The 19,911-nt window shown below is 40.5% G+C and overlaps 1 protein-coding gene across 1 annotated transcript; it reads right to left on the reverse strand.

Annotated features, from left to right (window-relative positions):
- Positions 1–2,060: 2,060 nt before the first annotated feature.
- On the reverse strand, positions 2,061–18,485 carry IL12B (interleukin 12B). Its single transcript, XM_075102072.1, has 8 exons — positions 13,769–18,485; positions 11,791–11,974; positions 9,294–9,375; positions 7,052–7,333; positions 5,773–5,890; positions 4,512–4,705; positions 3,549–3,694; positions 2,061–2,186 (listed from the first exon to the last, which is right to left on the reverse strand). The coding sequence occupies exons 3-8, from the start codon at positions 9,373–9,375 to the stop codon at positions 2,061–2,063; spliced, it is 948 nt and encodes a 315-aa protein (XP_074958173.1). The 5' UTR covers positions 11,791–11,974; positions 13,769–18,485.
- Positions 18,486–19,911: the final 1,426 nt, after the last annotated feature.

Here is a 19,911-nt window from a genome sequence, read left to right on the forward strand (position 1 = left end):
AGTTTTGTTTCGGAGGTGTTATATTCAGCTACTGGCTCCAATTTCCTTTCATGTTCATGAGAGGTGGCAACAGGACTTTTTCAACCACGGGACCTCAAAGCTGCCTCTGCACCAGCACTCCCATTGCTTCCACTGCAGCTTGGGCTTGGCTGCAAATGTAGGGCTTTGAGGGTGGTTGATCTCCCATGCAATGACGATCTGCAGTGTTCACCAGCTGGGTGTCAACATGATGTAAGTACAGGCAGCTGACAAAATTCAGCAGCTAACATTTCCAGGAGTCTGAACTTGCAATTCCTTCTTTTACTAAAACACCTGCCATCAGACTAGAAGATGAGGATGGCCCTGATTCATGACAGATAGCTGCCTCATGCAGCCAAGGCTTTGTATGCAGGTACATTTCAACAAAATAAATACAAGTAAATAAATAATCAAATAATTAAACATTTAAATAATGGAATACTAAAAAGGTTCTTTCAGTGAGTTACATTCCAAATAAATTAACATGTGAAACAGTTTGAATATCAACTGCCATCATCTGGTACTACATGTCACGGCAAGTAAATAAATAAATAAATAAAAATAAATAAATAAATAAATAAACAAACAAACATGAGACAATAATGTGCAGAACCTACAATGATAGCTGACAGCAATCTTATCAAAATACTATACATGTTAATATAACATGATGTATACTAAAGGTATTACTCAAATCTGGGGAATTTAAGAGAGCTGCCAAAATCAAGAGCATATTAATCTGTTACAAAAAAGACATGTTATGGCTCCTTAATAATCTCAGATACAAATTTTTCTTCTAATTATGCTTATGTTCTTGTGCTAATCCATTCTTTGCTTTCTTTAGGAGCATTGTGCAATTCTCCTAGAATCTCTTACTCGTTATCTGTAAAATAAAAGAAAGGAAACTTATATAAGAACTATCTTTATTTTCCTCAGACCTGGATTTTTAGCCCATTTCTCAATAAAGCTTAGCTGGTCTGAGCCATCTAGTGAAATGCCACCACTCAATTTCTCTAAAGGGCTCAGGACCACATAATGCAAGGCTCAGAAGTTCATGTGTCTGATGGGCATTAGGGATTCAGCTTCAACTGATGAGAGTCAGGCACCTGCCAGACTCAGCCCTTCTGAAAATTTCCATCAGTTCCCATTGGTATTTATACATGCCTCTGTACCAACAAGAGCCGCATCCACAGGACAGCATGGTCTCATTTCAAGTGTTTCAATAGGGCTACAAGTTTACAACTTTTCAACAGTGTGACTCAGGAAACTTGGAAACTTGGAGGTCAGAGAGATTTGCATCTACATCTAATTGGAAAAAAACCCACCCCAAACTTACAAAACAGAAGAGAGGAAGATTAAAAAAATCCTCATAATTCTTTTTGGTGTTGAGCTGAAGGAGACTATTTCCATATTTAAAAATATGTTCTGACCTGGAGAGCTAAGCTAAGGGGCTAGGCTGAGCTGTCAGAGAATGCTAATCAATTCACAGAATAAGAAAACAGCCATTCCTAGGACTAGCAGAAGCTGCTAATAGCTTTTCTTTCTAATAGCAAATACCTCTCTCCTCTGTCTCTCTCTTCCTTTCACATTTTACTGGTAAAACCTGCTGTGCATGCACTGTCTGTTGTGTTTGGACACTCAGCATTGATTCATAAGCTATCAATGACCAGAAAGGATAAAAATCAGCATGGGCCACACTAGCAAAGGCCAAATGCTCAAATACTTCTTAAAGAATATAATCACCTAGTTAGGTAGAACACTACCCATGTCCATGAACATACATCCATTGTTTCCTCTCTGTTTTAAATGGATTCTAACTGTTTCCTCAATTATTTTTTTAAGAGAATCATCATTTAGGCAGCCCAATACGTTTACATGTCTATGCTCCTAAGACAGTTCATAAAAAAATGTTCAGGAGACAAAAATGATTATGAGGAAATGTGAAATAAATGAACTTTTAAGAACCAGAAGTAGTTCATAGGCTTATTACTCTCTTAGGTAAGGGATCACCCCTGCTCCTCCAGTAGAAGGTTCTTTAAGCCTTACCTGCAAAGCGAAGACCACTCACTCCAGGATGAGTTGTAATAGCGATCCCTGGCCTGCACAGAGATCTTGACTTTCAGCCCAGCCGTTGGAATTTGAATAGCCTGCTCATCAGCATCATAGATCTACGAAGAGGGCAGAGCTCCGTCAGCGGATTGTAAAGGTCAAGCAGAACATACAGTGGAGAACCAGATTGCAACAAGCACATGTAACTCAAAAAACCCACTAGCAATCGGTTGTTTCAAAGGCACCAATCTTCATCCACAGATACCAAAGTCATGAGGACTTGTGAGAACTAAAGCCTCAGCAGAAACAAACCAAAAAGCCCACTTCCCACTGAAGTTAGTGTTGTAAAGTGATCCAAACCCCAAACTGAAGCAGTCATTAAAACAAAGGGTTTATTTGTTTATCTGAGTTTTTCTCTTTTGCCTTCTTCACCCAGACTGGGAACCTGAGAAGACAGAAGTTGCTGATTTTCAGTATCATTGAAATTTCCACTGAAGACTCGTGGCTGATACAAGAAACACTCTGTAGAGTCTCCAGTTCTCTGCCTAAGGGATTGTACAGGTTGCACAGGACAGCCCTGCTGAAATCAAGGAGTCAGCACTAGGGGAATGGCCCCACCTGCTGGTACAGGCTCTTTTTTTTTTTTTTTTTCTTTTCCACACAGAAAAAGACATCCTCTAGTGTGTTTGGTTTAATCAGTTGACAGACTGGAATGATTGGTACATTTGTTTACTTTTCTGATTGCCGGACCAAAGAAGAGCAGCACTGCAGTTAGGGACCTACACTGTGGTCAACTGGTTTGTGTATTTCTTTCCAGTTCTGCTGTTGATGTCTTTGCCAACCTGTAGCCAAATCACCATACGCTGTTGTGCACCCTTCAACATACCCATGAGCATTAGCAAAGGAAGCAAAACCATTCTGTGATTTAAAGCTAATACAGAGTAGCAATGTTTAGTTAATGAATAACTAATAACTGGAAAGTGAGTGGGAAAGGCTGCAGTCTTTGCCAGTCTCCACAGAAGTGCTACCCAATGAGTCATTGATTCCTTGTTTGCCATTCACCTATAAAGTTTGAGCTACCCAGGTACAAGCAACATACGAGGAAATCAGTGCAACACATCCTAGACTTCTTGATTTGGAAATTGGGATTTTCCCACACTGGGACCCACACAGCCTACTAATGCATTAGTAAATACTCTTCTCACGCTAGCAGAGCTATGCAATGCTGGGCACGATTTTATCTCCCCAGTTACATCAGGGTTGCATCCACCCCAGAGTGTGTTAGTGTGTCGGTTGTATCTTACTGCTCATAGAACTGGGAAGGAGGTCGTCTTCTGCCAAGGCAGAACCTTGCCACATTTGGGTTTCACCACCTTTTTTTTTTTTTTTAATTCTAGTCCATGATTCTTGCATATTAAGCTTATATTATTTATACTGTCTATTCAAGCAAGATAATTGTGGTTCAAATGTTGTATCTCTACCTGGCTTTTGTGTTTCTTTGTACTTTCAACTTTGACCCTGAAAGTCAAAGGGAAGTAGGACTTTGGTGTGCTCCATGTTCTGGGGTATGCCCAGCTCACTGTTCCGTTTGTGGCTGCATACTGACATTGGGGTGGGTCGGGTTTTACTGCAAGAGAAAATATAGAAGGAATTAATTCACATTAGCAGCATAATATCAGATGCTGGTGTACTACTGTTGATAGCCTTATATGACTCAGCATTGGGAGCCTCCATGAGATTAAGAGAGGAGCAGGCATGATGTGTAAGAACTGCCTTGTATGCTTCTTATGGAAAATTAAACACACTCCCAGAGTCTCTCTGGGCAAGATCCTTCTTATTTTGCCTGAAGAATTGCAGGGGACTCTGTTGGACACAAAGGAATATCTTCAACTCCTGCTGACTGTTAGGGCATTTAGGAAAACGTCTGGTTCTTCAGGATGCTGCTTCATTTTCCTGTGCCCTGTGGCACCGTGGTCATAACTGGTCCTCTTATTTCCTGTCACTCTCTATTAACCTGCTCTGGATGCCCATCTGTAAGAATGGATCAGGAGGGAAGCATACATAGCATTAATGATTATCTGAGTAAATCTGCAGTTCTCAGAGAAGAGCTTCCTGGATTATTGGTTATTCTCTGACTTCTCCCACATACCGCTTCCAAAACATGTCCATCTAATAGAGAAGGCTACAGAAGCTTCTGGGAGATGTGGGGGTGAGAGGGTTGGAGGTCACAAGCTAGGGAGATGTTGCTTCTTCACTTCCTCATCCTCTTCTGGACTGCTGCTACATTTTGTTTTCCCCTCTTCCTGTAACTGGGGGCTTGATACAGTTTTGCAGCAGAATAGGGCAGAGATTCCCAAGCTTGGTTTGATCAGCTACTGTTGTCAGTTCCACTATCAGCAGCAAGAATAAAGCTAAGAATTAATCATGATTCCTGGTCTACTCACTGATATCTCTGATGAAGAAGCTGCTAGTGTAGTTCTCATATTCCACCTCATCAATGACCTCCAGGAACATCTCAATTGGCTGGTGCTCTTCAGCAAATGGACAGTAGTTTTCTTTCTGGCACTGGGCTGTGTATTCAGTCACTGATTTATCAGTGTGAGCTACAGGGCTGCTGCAGGTTACATCTTCTTGAGAGCTGAAGACAGAACAGAGGAAAAGTACTGGAAATTTTTGTTTGTTCGGAGAATTTGTTACCGAAACAATAACATGTAGTCGGTAAGGTAATGTTTTGCTGTTGCCTGTATCATTTTATGGCTGCACTTCAACAGCTGCAGAAACAGTTCAGTGTGAGTTCTTACATCTTCAGTGTAATATTACAGTGTATTAAAGTGTATAATATTAAAGTGTAATACTACATATTATTGTAAATTCACAAAAGCCCCCCTGCCTTAGCAGAAGGAATTAGTGTTTAAACCTAAAACAAGATATCTAATTTCTTATTACCATTGTCCGATGACAAGCTCTAGTATCTTACTTTGTTCCTTAGCCTTTCGAAAGCCTTGCTGGAATAAATAAGGGAAGGTCAAAATGTACCCTATGGGAAATAAATAACAAAAGCCATCTATAAAGTACTACCTGAAACTGGTTCTATTTTTGCATTCAGCAAAATAAACCACTTTGCAGTTGTTTCTTCTTTAACAAATGGAATTGACCTTTGCTCAAGCACTCCTTGTTTTGGAGAAACCCCCAAGAGTAGTGGGAGGTAGGAAATCCCCACAAGGTTCCCCTCACATATTTCCCTCGCAGGTTTCTGCAGTGTTCCTCAACAGAGACTTGTCAGTGGACATGTGGCTTTTGCAGTGGGTGCAGCCTCCCACTCCCTTAATTCCACTGAATTTGCTGTGAAGGGGCTCGGTGCTATGATTGTTTCTGCTTTTGGCTCAACTTCCTCTCCCCTGCATGAACTATTTTTGCTATTGCTTAAGTTATCCTGTGGCTGTACTGTAGCAGCTGTAACAGGACAGTGGGGGTTGGTCCATTTTCAAGTCTCTATTAATTCCTGAGCAACTTCCATGCCCTTATTAGTTAAGTTAGTCCCAGAGATGGCTCAAAACTTTTTGCAGATATTCAGACTCTGGAAGTGGGATTCCTCATCTTCTGCATATCCTAAATAGCCTCAGATCCAGGATCTCCTACACAGAGTAACACCAAGGCCTGTTCCAGCCTTACTATGAGGTTGTTAAGGAAAGTACAAGCTTTTACCCTTTTAGACTTCTGATTGTGAACTTCACATTTGGACTCTCATTTTCTGTCATCCATGAACAGATGAAAATTCCAGAGTAGTTCTTTGCCTCACATTTTAAAAATGTCCTGTTAGGCTCTAGTTGGAAAAAGAAAGAAAACGCAATTTATTTACTCTTTTTGCCAAGATGGTCAAAGCGGAGACAAAACAGTAATTCAACAGACTTCCATCTACTTTGGCAGGTGGTGGGTACGTAGGCAGACACAGCCTCATATTGCCCCTTAGGCAGCCACCTGTAGTTAAAGTCATATAACCACAGTTAGTGGCTGAAGGCTGGTTTATGTGGCACCACATTAACCACATCTACGTGGCTACTGACAGGAGCTCGAGCAGACCCAGGCAGTTGCAGATAGCTGTCAGTAAGAAATGTATATAGCTAAATCCATTGTTCCTTCCACAAAGAAACATTGCAGCTATTCCGTTGGCAAACCTCTGTGTTTGTTACCCTGTGCATGAGAGTCCTCGCAGTGGAAAACCTCACATCTTCACACACTGGGGTACTTGGTGGGGAATGTTTCCAGTGTGAGAAGTGAATGAGGCCTCAGTATAGGTGTGTGTTTCATCTCTGCTGCCCAGCACCACAGACTCTCAACACCTCTGTATTGTACCCTGAATGTAGCTGACTGGCAGACCAGCCTACTGCATCTGATATGTGGGTCCAGGAGCCAGGGAAAAAGCCTTGGAAATTCATAAGTTCCTGGCACTACAGTGAGGGACTGCAATATGATACATTGATGACTGAAGTTGGTGCAGAAAATGCAAAACATCACAGGCTTGTCCCAGTGGGTTAATGGTGAATGGAGAAGCCCAAAGGACAGCACTTAAAATCTAGGTCAGTCCCTGGTTCTGTCAGTTCATGTAGCCTTGGTTTTGCAAACCTTCTGAATGTTGGGTCTATGAGATGGAGGCAAAGCTAGTCAATTGCTCCCCTCCCTGAAAAGCAGTGGTGTGGTATTGATGTTATTCTGTATCTAACAATTCCTACCATCACTCCATCCTACAGGTCTAGAGAGTCCTAAATTAATCCCATGGCAGCTGAGTCCTATGCTGCTCATCAGCTGCACCATATGCAGACCCACAGAAGTAATCATTTGCCTTTCATTGTCAGTAAAGCATTTCAAGAGGACCCATTTTAAAGTGGCTGTTTCTCATGCATTTCTTCAGAGAGCTCCCTCTGGTCCTCACAAAGCTCCAATGCACAAAGCTGAGCAAGATACATCACATCATCTATGACCGTACCTTTATAGCTTTTCAGAATTGACCTTATCATTTGCCCATTGGAGTCTATTTTAGTTATGAGGAAGAAATCATAGCTGATGGTTTCATGGGTATCAGCTGTCAGACAGGTGTAGTTGCCAGCATCTGGGAACTCTTTTACTTCGGCAATCAGAGTCTTTCCAGTTCCTTTCAGTTCGGTGCCCTTTTTCCAGTAAACTGGCAGTACTTCATCAGATGTGTTACAGGTCAGCTCCACTCTTTTAGCTGGTGTCTCATCATTCCACTCTGATTCTATGATGTACACTGGACATTGCAGAGAGAACCATGTTAGCAGCTACTCACACTTAACAGTGTGAAGATTGAACTGATCCCTTTTTTTCACCTCTGCTCTCCAGGAAAACTGCTAAGAAATCTCTGGCTTTGTTGCCCAAGGCCTCACCATCACTTGGAAATCTGTACTACAGGAAGAGGTTCAGCTTAGAAATTTGCAGCGTATCTAGAACCTGCTGATCAATAGGGATAACATTTTAATGGAAGAAGTTATTTTTTTGCCATGTTCCCAGAGAACCATACACTGGTGCAAAACTGTGGGAAGTAGGCAGGTACCTTTGTTTTAAAGGTGAGGATGCCAGGACACACTGAGCCCAGGTATTCCTCTGTCATGTGGCCTGTGGCCCTTGCTCACAGAATGGCATGTAAAACCACCCCGTACTATGGTGCTTTGCTATGGTGCAAAGCTATGATGCTTTGTCCTCTTCAGTGTCAAAGGTCTGTGAGTAAGTGATGGGAAGGAGGGGAGCTCTGGATAAGTGCTTTGTATTTACCTGTAGCTGAGGCTGTTTTCCATTTTCTGCAGGGAACAATCTGTACTTCTCTCACCCTGGTACCAGTGGAGCAATTACTAAGAGATGAGGGATTGCTGAGCTACAGCAGAGGTAAGTGGACTGTGACAGGGAGATGCGGTCTTCTAAATGCCATCTTGTAACTGTGAAGTGCCCTGCTGGTCTTTCCAGATTAGAAGATGAACCACATAACAAAATAACTTGGAACAATTCCATTAAAGGATCATTATCTTCTCTTGTCTTTTTGCTGTGGTTGGCTGAAGAACTTCACCTATGCTTCTGTGTGGCAACAGTTCTCAAATCTAACTGTCATTGCTCAGGTATACTCCTGCTGTCACAGGCTCCCCAACCATGTTCAGTGCCCTCAGAATCTTTTCTACATGCAAGAAGTGGCAAAAATTTGCTTCTTACTGTGTCAATGCCACAGGAAGCACTCAGCTCAGGAAATCACAGTTCCAGTGAGCTCTAAGACCTTTTCACCAGAGCATTTCACTACCAGAATGAGAGCTTTAAGACTTTACCACAAAGAAGCAGCACTAAAAATATGTCAAATGGTGAATCTAAAATGGCAGAAAACATGCAGCTGTAGGAAGCTTGGAAGTTTTCTAAACTGCTTATGGCTATTTGATGCACAGACAAGATAAACCTTACAGACTTCAAACACAAAGATTATTCTCAATACTGACAAACATATTTGCAGTTTTCAGTGCCATGGTACTGCCCAAGGAACCCACAGGATAAATAATTTTTTAATGTAAAGATACAGGGAAAAGTAATTTAATTACTTTTTACAAGTAAAACACAATCATATTGAGAATGCTTTTCTCATGTTGACTAGAGTCCTTCTTTTTGGGTAATCACATTCAAGGCAGCCTGGATTATGGAGCTACACTGGGTGAATAAGAGCATCAAATCCGATTATCTGAATTTAGCCCAATTTTCTGGTAAGTCATTCAAAAGAATTGTTTGTTCATTACTGACCCTGTATTTTTACAAATGTATTTACATTTAAGTTATTTACCAGAAAAGTTGTATAAACTATTTCTAGGTTTCGGGTTTTACTGTGAAATATTCTTTTTGACAATTAATTCTTCACTTGTTTGTTTGTGGGCTATTACCTAAGTCACAAGATACTGTTTCTGCTTCCAGACTGCATGACTGAAACTTTTGAAACAAGAGAACAGGGAATAGGAAATAAGACAGTTTGTAATGCAAATATTCAGAATGGCTGTTGTACACATTTTAGATCATCTAAATATTTCTTCCAACCAATTAGGGCTAGTTATTCACAAACAAATAGGAAGAATATTGGCCTAAGATACTACAGTTAACAAATTCTGTGCTGTGGACACAGGTATAGTTCTGAAATACCCTTGTGTCCTACAGTCAGCTGTAGGTCTCAGTAAGTGAAGACTGCTTACCATTTTCCCTCAGTTTCCACTGCGCTTCCAGAAGGGCAGCAAAGGAAAATAATGAAAGTAAGGCAAGTAGTAGGTGAGACATCTGTAGGGAAAAAATAAATAACTAAACTTCATTGAGGATTGTAGAGTATGTGCTGAAATCGAGCTCAATGCTGGACAGGATAATAAGAAGACAGAGTCAGTTCCAGTGAACTAAGAAACATTCTCCCATTCTAAGAACTCTCAGATGCCATAAAAATTGAATATGAGGTTTGTACTGGAGCTCAAGCCAAGATTTCGATGCACTTGTTATTCACACCACAAACCAGTTTAGAGAAGAAATCATGGAACTTAGGGGAAATTGTTGTGTGCATGGGTCTTATACGGTCAGTAGCTCAGAAGCATTCCCACCTCTCTCAGTTAAACATTCCTCATGCAAGAAAAGTCCTGCTGGTGCCAGTGAGGCTAGTTGCATGAACAAGGCGTTGGATTAAAGGATCAACAGACATTAAATTCCAGTCATGCAAAGCTTGTAAGTATATTCCTTGGTTTAAGCATGTCAGTAGTCCTATTAAAACAAAGTGTTGCGACTAATATGAAGGACCTGCTGAAGTGTTTGTAGTCTTCACCACCTCCGTGAGAACAAGTGATAGCAGTGTCAATAATGCAGTGTAAAGCTGGCGTCAACACTGACGCTTCCCTAACTGTTACTAGTTCTAGCATCTGCCTGAAGTTGCATAGTCTAATTCATTTTGCAAGCGATTTCAGGCAAAATTCCTACTGGATTCAGTGCCACAGCTACATTTGCAGAAATGGCTGTGTATGTATATCATCGTTGCTGTGTTCATTTGAGACACGTACATATATCTCACTTGAGAATATGTAAGTATGTAGCTGTATATACAATATATAAATGTATATTTGTCCTGAACTGAAAATACAACTAGAGGTCTTTCTGAAATATGAAACATATATGCCAAATATTCTAGTAACCACTGGGTGAGTAAAAAAACCCACAGATAGATATTGAAAACCCACCGACAGATATTGAGATACACTTTCAGACCTTTTTCAACTGGAGATTAAGCCAAATGAATAGGAGTATGACTTAGAAAAAGAGATTGGCGAATATATCTTTCAAAGTCTATTCTGACTGCAGAGGGAGTCTGAATGCACATGAAAAACACAAAATTAAGTGGCTTGGGTTTTTTCCTTCCAAACCAGTTTTTTTCAGTGAAAGGGGAGTAGTCATCCTGATTTCTTCTCCTGTGCTATGAAACATTTTCGTTTGGGTTTATGAAGGAAGAGTATGTGTGTATTTCCATGTGCACTGAATCTGTTACTCACTGACAGCTCCTGCTATTATTAGCAGTCCTTAATCTTGATCAGAAGTCAGCTGTCTCTGGACCAGTGCCAAGAAAGCGCACCATCTGATTTTGTACACCACACAGCACAGCTATTGGTAGGACCAGAAGCTACAAGTGTAGTACTGGAGAGAGTATGTAGGAGAGGAACCAGCTCACATTGCATCCATACTCAGAGAGAGGCAGGAGCCTCAGTGAAAAGCCAGACACTATCAGGCAGCCTATCAGCAGTATATTGCTTCATTAAAAGTAAAACATTCCTAGCCATTCAGGATTAGAAATCCTGAAGATTTTCTACTGCAGGCAGGATTATCTGTAATTTGTGAAAGAAAAATGCATTTTGCAACTTTCTGAAAGATGCTAATTTCTTTAATTGTAGCATGGCATTCATCACTACCCTTCATAAAACCAATACCTAAAATATCTATTAAAACTTGGAGGGGAAGGGTGTAAAACATGCCTTCTTTTCCATATCAACCTTTCATCAAAACTGAAACCTTGAAAAGGAGAAAAGTTTCTCCTGGTTTTAGGGTTAAAGCTTCACGATTCAGGTTTTTGATGGAAAAAGTTAATAATTTTCATGGAAAATTGTTCAATATTTGAGATGGGGGAGAACACCCCCTCCCCATCTCAAAATTTTATTGAAAAATTATTCAGAAATAAACTCAGTTTCTGAACATCACTAATCAGTGCAGTTACCCAAGCTCTTCATAGATGAAGAGAGTTTACCAGCATCATGTTTCCTGTGATATGGAGCATGGGCTGCTATAAATCAGCACAGATTCCGAGCCCCAGCTCAAGGCAGGGCCATGTCAATGGAGTTGCATGTTTTTTAAAACAGAGAATGATCTGACCATAAATACATATTTGTCAATACACACACCCAGCAACATGAGTATTGGTAAGATACAAAAGATTACTACCTTATAACATTAGCTGTTCTGTTAGTTAGATAACAATTCTATGAGCTAGATACATATATACTCTATGTGCTTAACTTCAGGCACATAAGCATATAAATACTGCCCTGAGAAAAATGTCACAACAACTATTTAAAAACACCTTTAAATAAATAATTTTAATTTTTCATTAGTTTCATCTGAAGCAGCTGTTACCAGACTTGCCCCAGTGTTAGAGAAGAAACGAATTCTTACCTTTTCCTGCGATGCCTGTTAGCTGAAGTTACTGGGCAGGTTGGTTTTTTGATCTGAAGGAAGCAAAGTGCTGGCTCCCTTATAAATACTTGTAAACTCTGAAAGGAAAGGGATGCTCCATTTCACCGCAATACCACAGAATTGCAACACGTGGCCTGAGTTCCTTTTTTACATAGTGGCAGAGCTAAAGCAAAAAAAAAAAGTTTGGGACTCCCAGGTAAACTTTAAAGAGGAAACGAGATTATGAGATTGTTACATGACCTTTATGGTATGCCAGAGGCATTTCTTTTCCTGCCTGATTTTCTGTCTCTCTCATACTGCCTCTTCATCATCTGAGGAAGAGTAAATACAGACTAAATAAACTTCCCAAACCGCCTGATGGGAAATATATATATTATGAAGACAGAAAGAGAAAGTTAAATAAACTAAATCTACTTCTACCTGGTAAGCACAAAACAGATAATTACATGAAATAAAATCCCACCTACCATATCAATCAGAAGTAAAGCTAGGGGGAATTAATTTTTAATTGCTTATTTAGAATTGTATTTATTCTAAAAATTGAGACTTAGGTCAACCAAAAAATAAACAATTAGTTCTGGCTCAGGGATAAAAACCTGAGATTGTCACATTATTTTATGTTGCAGTTCTTAAATATAATCTATTGTTTTTTTCTTTATAAACTCATGTTCCTTTTAGACCTGTACTCAAGCATAAGAAAAACATACGTAATATATAATTGAAAATGAGGAAGAAGTTTCTGTTAGTTTTTTAATTATTTGTGAAATAATAGGAAACAATTCACTTTGTCAGGCAAACCAAACCTGACTTTTCTTCCAGCCCTGTTCCAAACCTGAATAAGATGACTGAAAAGTTATAAGCAAGAAGAAATACATTGCTTATAAAAGCAAAAAAAAATAAAAGGTTTGAAATTTGAAATTCAACCTGACATGCTTTAGGAATTCACAGAGACAGCTCTGTCCTGTGTGCTTTCTAGTGATGTGAGTATTCCCACAGCCCAGAGGTCAAAGGTATAATGTAGAAATCCAGCAGTGAAAAGATGGTGCCTGTCCCCTCTGCTATAGACAGCGGTCTTTCAGAAGTCCCTCACACAGATTAAACAACACAAGCATCTGCAATATCTTATGTATTTGGTGCCCCCAAATATGGTGAGAATATAAAACAAAAGGAGGAACAACCCAAATTAGCAGTGAGATAAACTTATTGTGAACCCCAGCCGTTCCCAGTGCCTGAACAGAAACTGGTTCCTGTTTATTGTCACACATCTGGGAGGCAAACAGCAGAGCTGGTGGCATGCTTTAACTTGAATGAGGGTAGTTTCAGGATTTTGGATGAACTGTGCCGAAAGTTTTACACAAATGTACAATATTGCCAGTGGAATCCTTTTCTCTCCTTAGCCATGCTCTTCAAAGAAACACTGCTTGAGTAGGATCACATACACCTTTGGCAGCTGAGCTTTAGCTCCCTCCCATCTGACAAAACATAAAACTAGAGCACTGCAATCTCAGATGGGCCTAATGACTTCCCTGCTGAGTCCAGTGTGCCCAGCCTGTTACTCAAACATCAGCCCCAGGCTTCCCTTTGCTAGAGCTCACAGCCAGAGCTGGAGTGAGAGGGCTGCGGGCTGTGAGCGCACCTTTCTGAAGCATGTTTGAAATGGTGTCTCTGTCACAGAGAAAAACTGCTCCCTTCACATACTGGATACTGAGTCTGGACCAAAGTGTTTATTGATTTGTTCATGACACAGAATTGACCAGCAACCAGTGAACTATTCATCTGAGATCCATATCAATAATATAATGGATAAGCCAGAGTACTAGAGACTTCCAAAATATTAATTAATACCTACACATCTCCACCCTCCACTTATCCCAAAAAGCTCTAATCTCCCCCTCCCACACATACACATGGTCTCACACACACTTTGTGAGGATGCGTGGGTTACAAGCGCACCTACCGTCTTTACATCTGGCTGATGCTTGTCTTTCTCTCTTACAGGACCGTTTGGGATAGATGTCTTCTCAGGCAGTTTTGGGTCCTCCATTCACATGCACTGTTTATATTCCCACTCCTATCTTAAGGGCTGTTGTTATCCAGGCCATTTTGCCAAAGGTGGGCCATGCAGACACTGACACTTCTTCTACCGTTGTTGTTTCACTATTCAGAAAGAGAAAATGGCAGTCTGAGAAAGCCTGTTGAGGAAGATGTGGCAGAAGCAGCTGAGGCCCAGGTAAGTGAAAGGTATGCAAACTGTACCAGGTGTCACAGTTACCTCCTTCTGGTCTTGGTCCCTGACTACCTTTGAAATGCCTGTCAGAAGGAGGCTGGACTGTGCGCCATTCACCTGCTTCTCCTCCCAGGGGAAGCCTCCTAATGAGGGCAGGGAGGAAGCCTCAGGGAGGAATCCTCTGTGAACATCAATACCCATTTCCCTTTGCAGTCTCAGCCTGTTTTAACTGCAGCCTCTGGGAAGCACTTAGGGCAGCCCTCCCTTCACAAATGAGAAAAAGCCCAGGCTGAATCAAGGTTAGGCAAAAATTTGTTCCCATTTAAGACAATTTCCAATTTCCAAAATTCACTTCTGTGATAACACACCAGTTTAACAGCAAGCCAGCAATGACCAGGAAAACTCAAGAGCTGCATTCAGTCACTGAGCAGATAAATAAGGGCACAAGCAACTTTACATATATGCTGTGTAGTTCTTTCTCAGTCCAGCTCAGCTTGCCTGTTTGCTCATGTCAACCATGTGTTATGGCTTTTCTTAGAGACTGTAATGTCACTAATGCATAGCTTAAACATCTGTCCAACCTGATGGTAGTCTTTAAATGCCTGGCCAGTTCTGAAACAGGAATAGTTAATGACCAATATAAACAAATACACATTTTCATGTGCTTGCACAAACACGCATAAAACCTACACAATTGCCTTAGCTCAGTTACTGTTACAGGGCAAATGGAGTAATACGCTACCCAAGCTTCATGTCAAGAATCCTAGATGCCACTTATGGAGCACAGACACATCTGTGTGGAACTTCCACGATGGGATAGTTTGCAATGATCCATCAGAGGAATTTTTAAATATTAAAACATAGAGATTGTGAAAATATCTTTTTATGACAGTCTGGTTTTCCATTATGAGCTCATGTATTCTTAAGGGGAAATTTGAGGGAGAATAGCTTCTCTCCCATCATTTTATCCTACTTCCCCTATGACACTGAAAGAGAATGGTAGAAACTCTATGTCCATGTTTTGCTTTCCTCAAATGCAATGGAAACACTCCTTTTTGGCAGAAATGTCCTGTTTGAAAATTATTTTCTTTTCTTTTGAAGGACAGATTATTTTTGCTTTGTGGAATGACAGTTATTTCACCACAATCCAGGGAAAAACCTGCATAACATTAGTAAAAGGAAGGTTTATATAAACTGTATGATCAGCATGATTCCTCTATAAGGAATTTCCTTCAGCATCTGGCTAGTTTTGCATGGATGCTGATTTGGAGATTAATGCCAAAGATCAAGTGTTATTACTGTTATTATTAATGGAGTAGCAGCAAGAAGATAACTGTTCTTTATGTATAATTCACTAAGCAGTGATTTATGTGACTTCATCAGGAATTACTGTGTAATATTAGAATATCAATGAAATTTCCTAAAATGTTCCAGTCACAAGCTATTATGTGGAATCACTGAACCAAGATCAAACCTTGAGAGAAACGCAAACCAATAAAGGGGAAAAATATATCCCACATATATTAAAAATAATTAAAAAATCTGAGCTTTATACGACAGTAATTAATTTGCATTATGATACAGCTAAAGCAGCCAACCAAGATGGGGACTTCAGGTATGTCTCCTTAGATGAAGAGGACAGTAAGATGTTTACCTTGTTTGCATCCAAGCTGGTAGGCCATCCACTGCCTCCAGAGTGGAAGTTGCACAACAGTATAATTGTGGTCTGACCTAATTAAGTGGCCAGTACCATGCTAGTGTAGCTACTCAACTTTCAGATTAGAGCTAACTGTTGTTCAGCATAGGGCTGAATGTGGATGTAAAATACATGTAGACACAGAGCACTGGCTGGTACTAAACAAGAGAAGTGGAAAGAAGGGCTTTTCATCTCTTAGTTCTACTCCCTTCTCCCCCAGTAAATCGTGGGGAGATGCAGGGAAATCCTCTGCCCAGTCAGCTTATAACTTGCAGCACACTGGGTGGATCTACATGACTCCATTATACATTCAGCCTGTATTTGGAGACAATATTATAATTAAAAAAAATGCAAGGAGGGAGATAATACTCTCGTGCATAAGGATTAAAAAAAAAAAAAAGAGGTATGACATTTCAAAGGGTTTTAAGAACCAAATCACCAAATTTTCTACAGTAAATGCCTCCAGAGAGTCAATGGGATTTGGATACCTGTGTCTATGATATGCTTTTGCAAATCTTCAGTCATTCAGAAAATATGGAGCAGAGATACAAAAGAAACTGGTATCTCTGTAAGATTAATAGCAGAACTATAGAGATACCAGTCCTCTTTAACACAGGAAGCACAAAAGTTCCTCCCCCAGAGCATGCATACAAAGATGGCTCATTGCTTTAACTACAATGCAGTGCAGCGCAGTGCAGTGCGTCCTATTACATCAGTCTGCTGTTTCCATCATAAATCTGTTCTTTGCATTTGATAAATCTGATATACTGCATTCAAGTGTAGGATCTAGATGCAAGCTGCTCACTTTATGTGAAGTTCACTCATTTCTTGAGTATGATGTTGCAACTATTTGAAATCCACTGTCACCATTACTTAGGCCAAGATATAGTGCTGGGGGTGGGGGAAATAACATATTAAACTGAAAGTGAAGGGAAAAACCCAGTAGTAACTTATTGACATAAATTCAAGCAGCATCTTCTTGTTTGTCAGGCAACTTCTATACAAAGGAGGCTGGACAATTGGTTTCTTTGTAATTCTAAAATTGCATGTAGCATTTTTGCAGGTATTCACAATAAGTTAGTAATAGGCAATGATAAAATCCTTGGGCAACAAATTCAGTAGCTGAGTATCTGTGCAGAGAACCTGATGACACACATGATTTGTATTACGCTAATAGGAATTTCAGCTGATCTAAGATATGACAGAGGAAGGTACATAGGCAGGTAGGTGGGTAGGTGCATAGGTAGGTAGGTAAATAGATTGGTCACAGTTTTTAGAGCCATTGATTGTTAGAAACAGATGTGTGATGGGGTCACGTCATCATTTAAGACCCAGAATCACACTACTTGACTGGGATCAACAAGTCTACAGGAAACAACGGTAGCCTTTCTACATAAGCTTGAAGGTGACAAAGGAGGGAACAACCAATGTAGTCCACCATGGTGCTTTAAGCCATAAGAACATCCCTGGAAAAATCTGTATTTTCTTTACTAAAACCAGTTAATATATAAGAGTTGTCTGTTGGTGTTAGGATCAGGCAACAGAGGAAAATCATTTCAATGTAGACAATTACTAGAGAGCATCTATTGTATGGTCTGGAAAATGCTTTGATGCTCTTATACTGCTCTTCAGTTATTCTTTGGCCACAGTTGAAGAAAGACCAATGCAGGAGAAAGACAATGTGGAGAACTATAACATGACATTGAAGAGAAGAAAAAAAATCTACACTAACATTCAGCTAGAGCAGAAGTTACTGAGAAATTAGTCTCAGGTTTTGGAATTGTATTAACATCTAAAATTGATTTTCTTATATGAAATACATCTATGATTAGATATCACTACAAAAGATATTTGTTGATAGGTGGGAATTAACTTTGTGATATGTGTGAGTTTTCTGCAACAAGTGACATGCTTTGAACGGATACATGTAAGACAAAGCGTTCAGTGAGTGACTTTAAGCAAAAGATCAGCAGAGTAGAAAAGAATTACACAGGTTAAGCATGTCTCAAAGGGAGACAGAAATTAGTTATAACAACACCTTTTGCAGATCTTTTATATTTCAGGAGTCATTATACTATAATTTTTTTGAAATTACATGGAATATTCTATTTTTAACCACTCGTCTACCATTAATAGCACAGTATTTGAAGGACGGTTTACTTTTAAAAAAATTATTCTGTTTCAGCAACAGTAACAATTCCTTTTGGCATTTGGATCTGGAGTTTCAGAGGTGAAACAAGGACAAAGCTGTTGGAACACGAGACAATGCTCTCCTTTAATGCAGTATGAGCTTGTTACATCCCTATGGCCACAGGCGATATCAAAGGGCCTTATGAGAAATGGGCTGCTTATGAACCATAGATGAAGGACTGCTGCTTTAGCGCTGGCTAATATAGCCCGTGCAACGTGATCTGCAGCTCTGGTGAAGGGAAGACCTGGGGAAAAAAGTGCTGTCTATTTCCTCCCATTTTGGGAGGAGCCTTTCCTCGTAAGGGAGATTTCCAGCCCCCTGATCATCTTCGTAGCTCTCCACTGGACTGGCTCAAGCAGTTCCCTGTCCTTCTTAAATTGGGGGGCCCAGAACAGGACACAGCACTCCAAATGTGGTCTCACTAGGGCAGAGTAGAGAGGGAGGATAACCTCTCTCGACCTGCTGGCCACATTCCTTGTAATGCAGCCCAGGATACTGTTGGCCTTCTTGGCCACAAGGGCACAGTGCTGGTTCAGGGTCAGCTTGTTGTCCACCAGCACTCCCAGGTCCTTCTCAGCAGAGCCACTTTCCAGTAGTTCAGCCCCCAACCTGTACTGGTGCGTGGGGTTGTTCCTCCCCAGGTGCAGGACCTTGCACTTGCTCTTGTTGAATTTCCTCAGGTTCCCCTGGGCCCAGCTCTCCAGCCTATCCAGGTCTCGCTGGATGGCAGCACAGCCTTCTGGTGTATCAGCCGCTCCTCCCAGCTTGGTATCATCGGCAAACTTGCATAAAGTAATGCTTCTTTAGGGGAGAAGAAGGGAGGAGAACAGGTCCTTCTCCAGAAATGGCAGAAGACTTCTAAATAAAATGTTCCAGGAAGTCACAAAACATTGTTGCCTTCTGCTCCAAACGCATCTTTTCTTTTTTCTTTTTTCTTTTTTTTTTTCCACCCTGCCTGCTCTGTGTCTATAAATATAAAACCAGCCCTCCTTCTTGCACTTCTAATCTGTGCACACTTCCTTCTCTGGGGAAAAAAATCAATCTGTGCTATATACATTCACATTGCTCAGGTACTGGCTTGTTATCATGGCATTAATGAGAAGAGAGCAAGGTAAAGCAGAGCAGAGGAGTTAGTCTTGCTAGTAGTTCCATTGACTAAGTCTACATTTACGTGGCATTTCACAAGCAGATCTGAATCTTTCTTAAGAGGGCACGTAGCTCAGGCTTGGCACAGTGCTAACTGCTGCCAAGCCACTTATGATCAAGCTCAGGATCCCCGCAGAGCAAGCCAGCATCTGTGTACGGAATGCTGTATTGACAGAACTTCTTAGTGCATGTATGTCAGTAGGTCAGTACACAGTGTAATCATTATAAAAAATACTTATCTGCTTTTATTGCTGTTTTGAAGGGGAAGATGGACATAAATTAAAGTACTTGGGGATATACCTGGAAGAAAAGGGAAGTCATGACAATCTCCTATTTTGCTATGTAATTATTAATGTGTATATATTTATTTTATGCTAAAGCCTAGAGACTCAAACCGAGAACAGGACCCCATCTTATAAGGGATACCAGGAGTTCATAGCGAGATTCAGTGCCCAGTCATGATCTAAGCATCTTGTTACATCATTTTTTCATCTGTCAGAAAATTCCAGGTTCCTGGAGGTGTTGAAAAGATATTTAAATTACATAGTAAGAGCTTTAACAGCTCCTATGACTATTAATGAATGAGGTCATACACGGCCTATTTGGAAAGCAAAGATGTTTCACAAATGAAGCATCCCTCAACTTCTGAAAGTCAAAGGAAATTTCTGAAATGCCTGCAGTGGTTGCTTTGTGATATGACATCTGCTTCTGTAACTTCTGTGAACATTAGCTTTGCTGAAGTCATGTCGTAATAAGTGGGACTACAGTATTGCCAACCCCGAGTGCTAAAATTTCAGGAGCTTTGACATGTGATGTTTTCTAGCAACCACAGCAGAATGG

The sequence above is a fragment of the Phalacrocorax aristotelis genome, chromosome 8, assembly GCF_949628215.1.
Source record: "Phalacrocorax aristotelis chromosome 8, bGulAri2.1, whole genome shotgun sequence".
In the NCBI taxonomy this organism is placed as follows: domain Eukaryota; kingdom Metazoa; phylum Chordata; class Aves; order Suliformes; family Phalacrocoracidae; genus Phalacrocorax; species Phalacrocorax aristotelis.

What these genes read in the sequence shown, in the direction of transcription:
- IL12B (XM_075102072.1), bottom strand. Translation starts at nt 9,375, where the DNA reads ATGTCTCACCTACTACTTGCCTTACTTTCATTATTTTCCTTTGCTGCC. An exon ending in AATTCTGAAAAGCTATAAAG is followed by an intron (nt 5,891 to 7,051) that starts GTACGGTCATAG and finishes TTTTCCAACTAG; the next exon opens with AGCCTAACAGGACATTTTTA. An exon ending in CAAAGAAACACAAAAGCCAG is followed by an intron (nt 2,187 to 3,548) that starts GTAGAGATACAA and finishes CCCTCTTCGTAG; the next exon opens with ATCTATGATGCTGATGAGCA.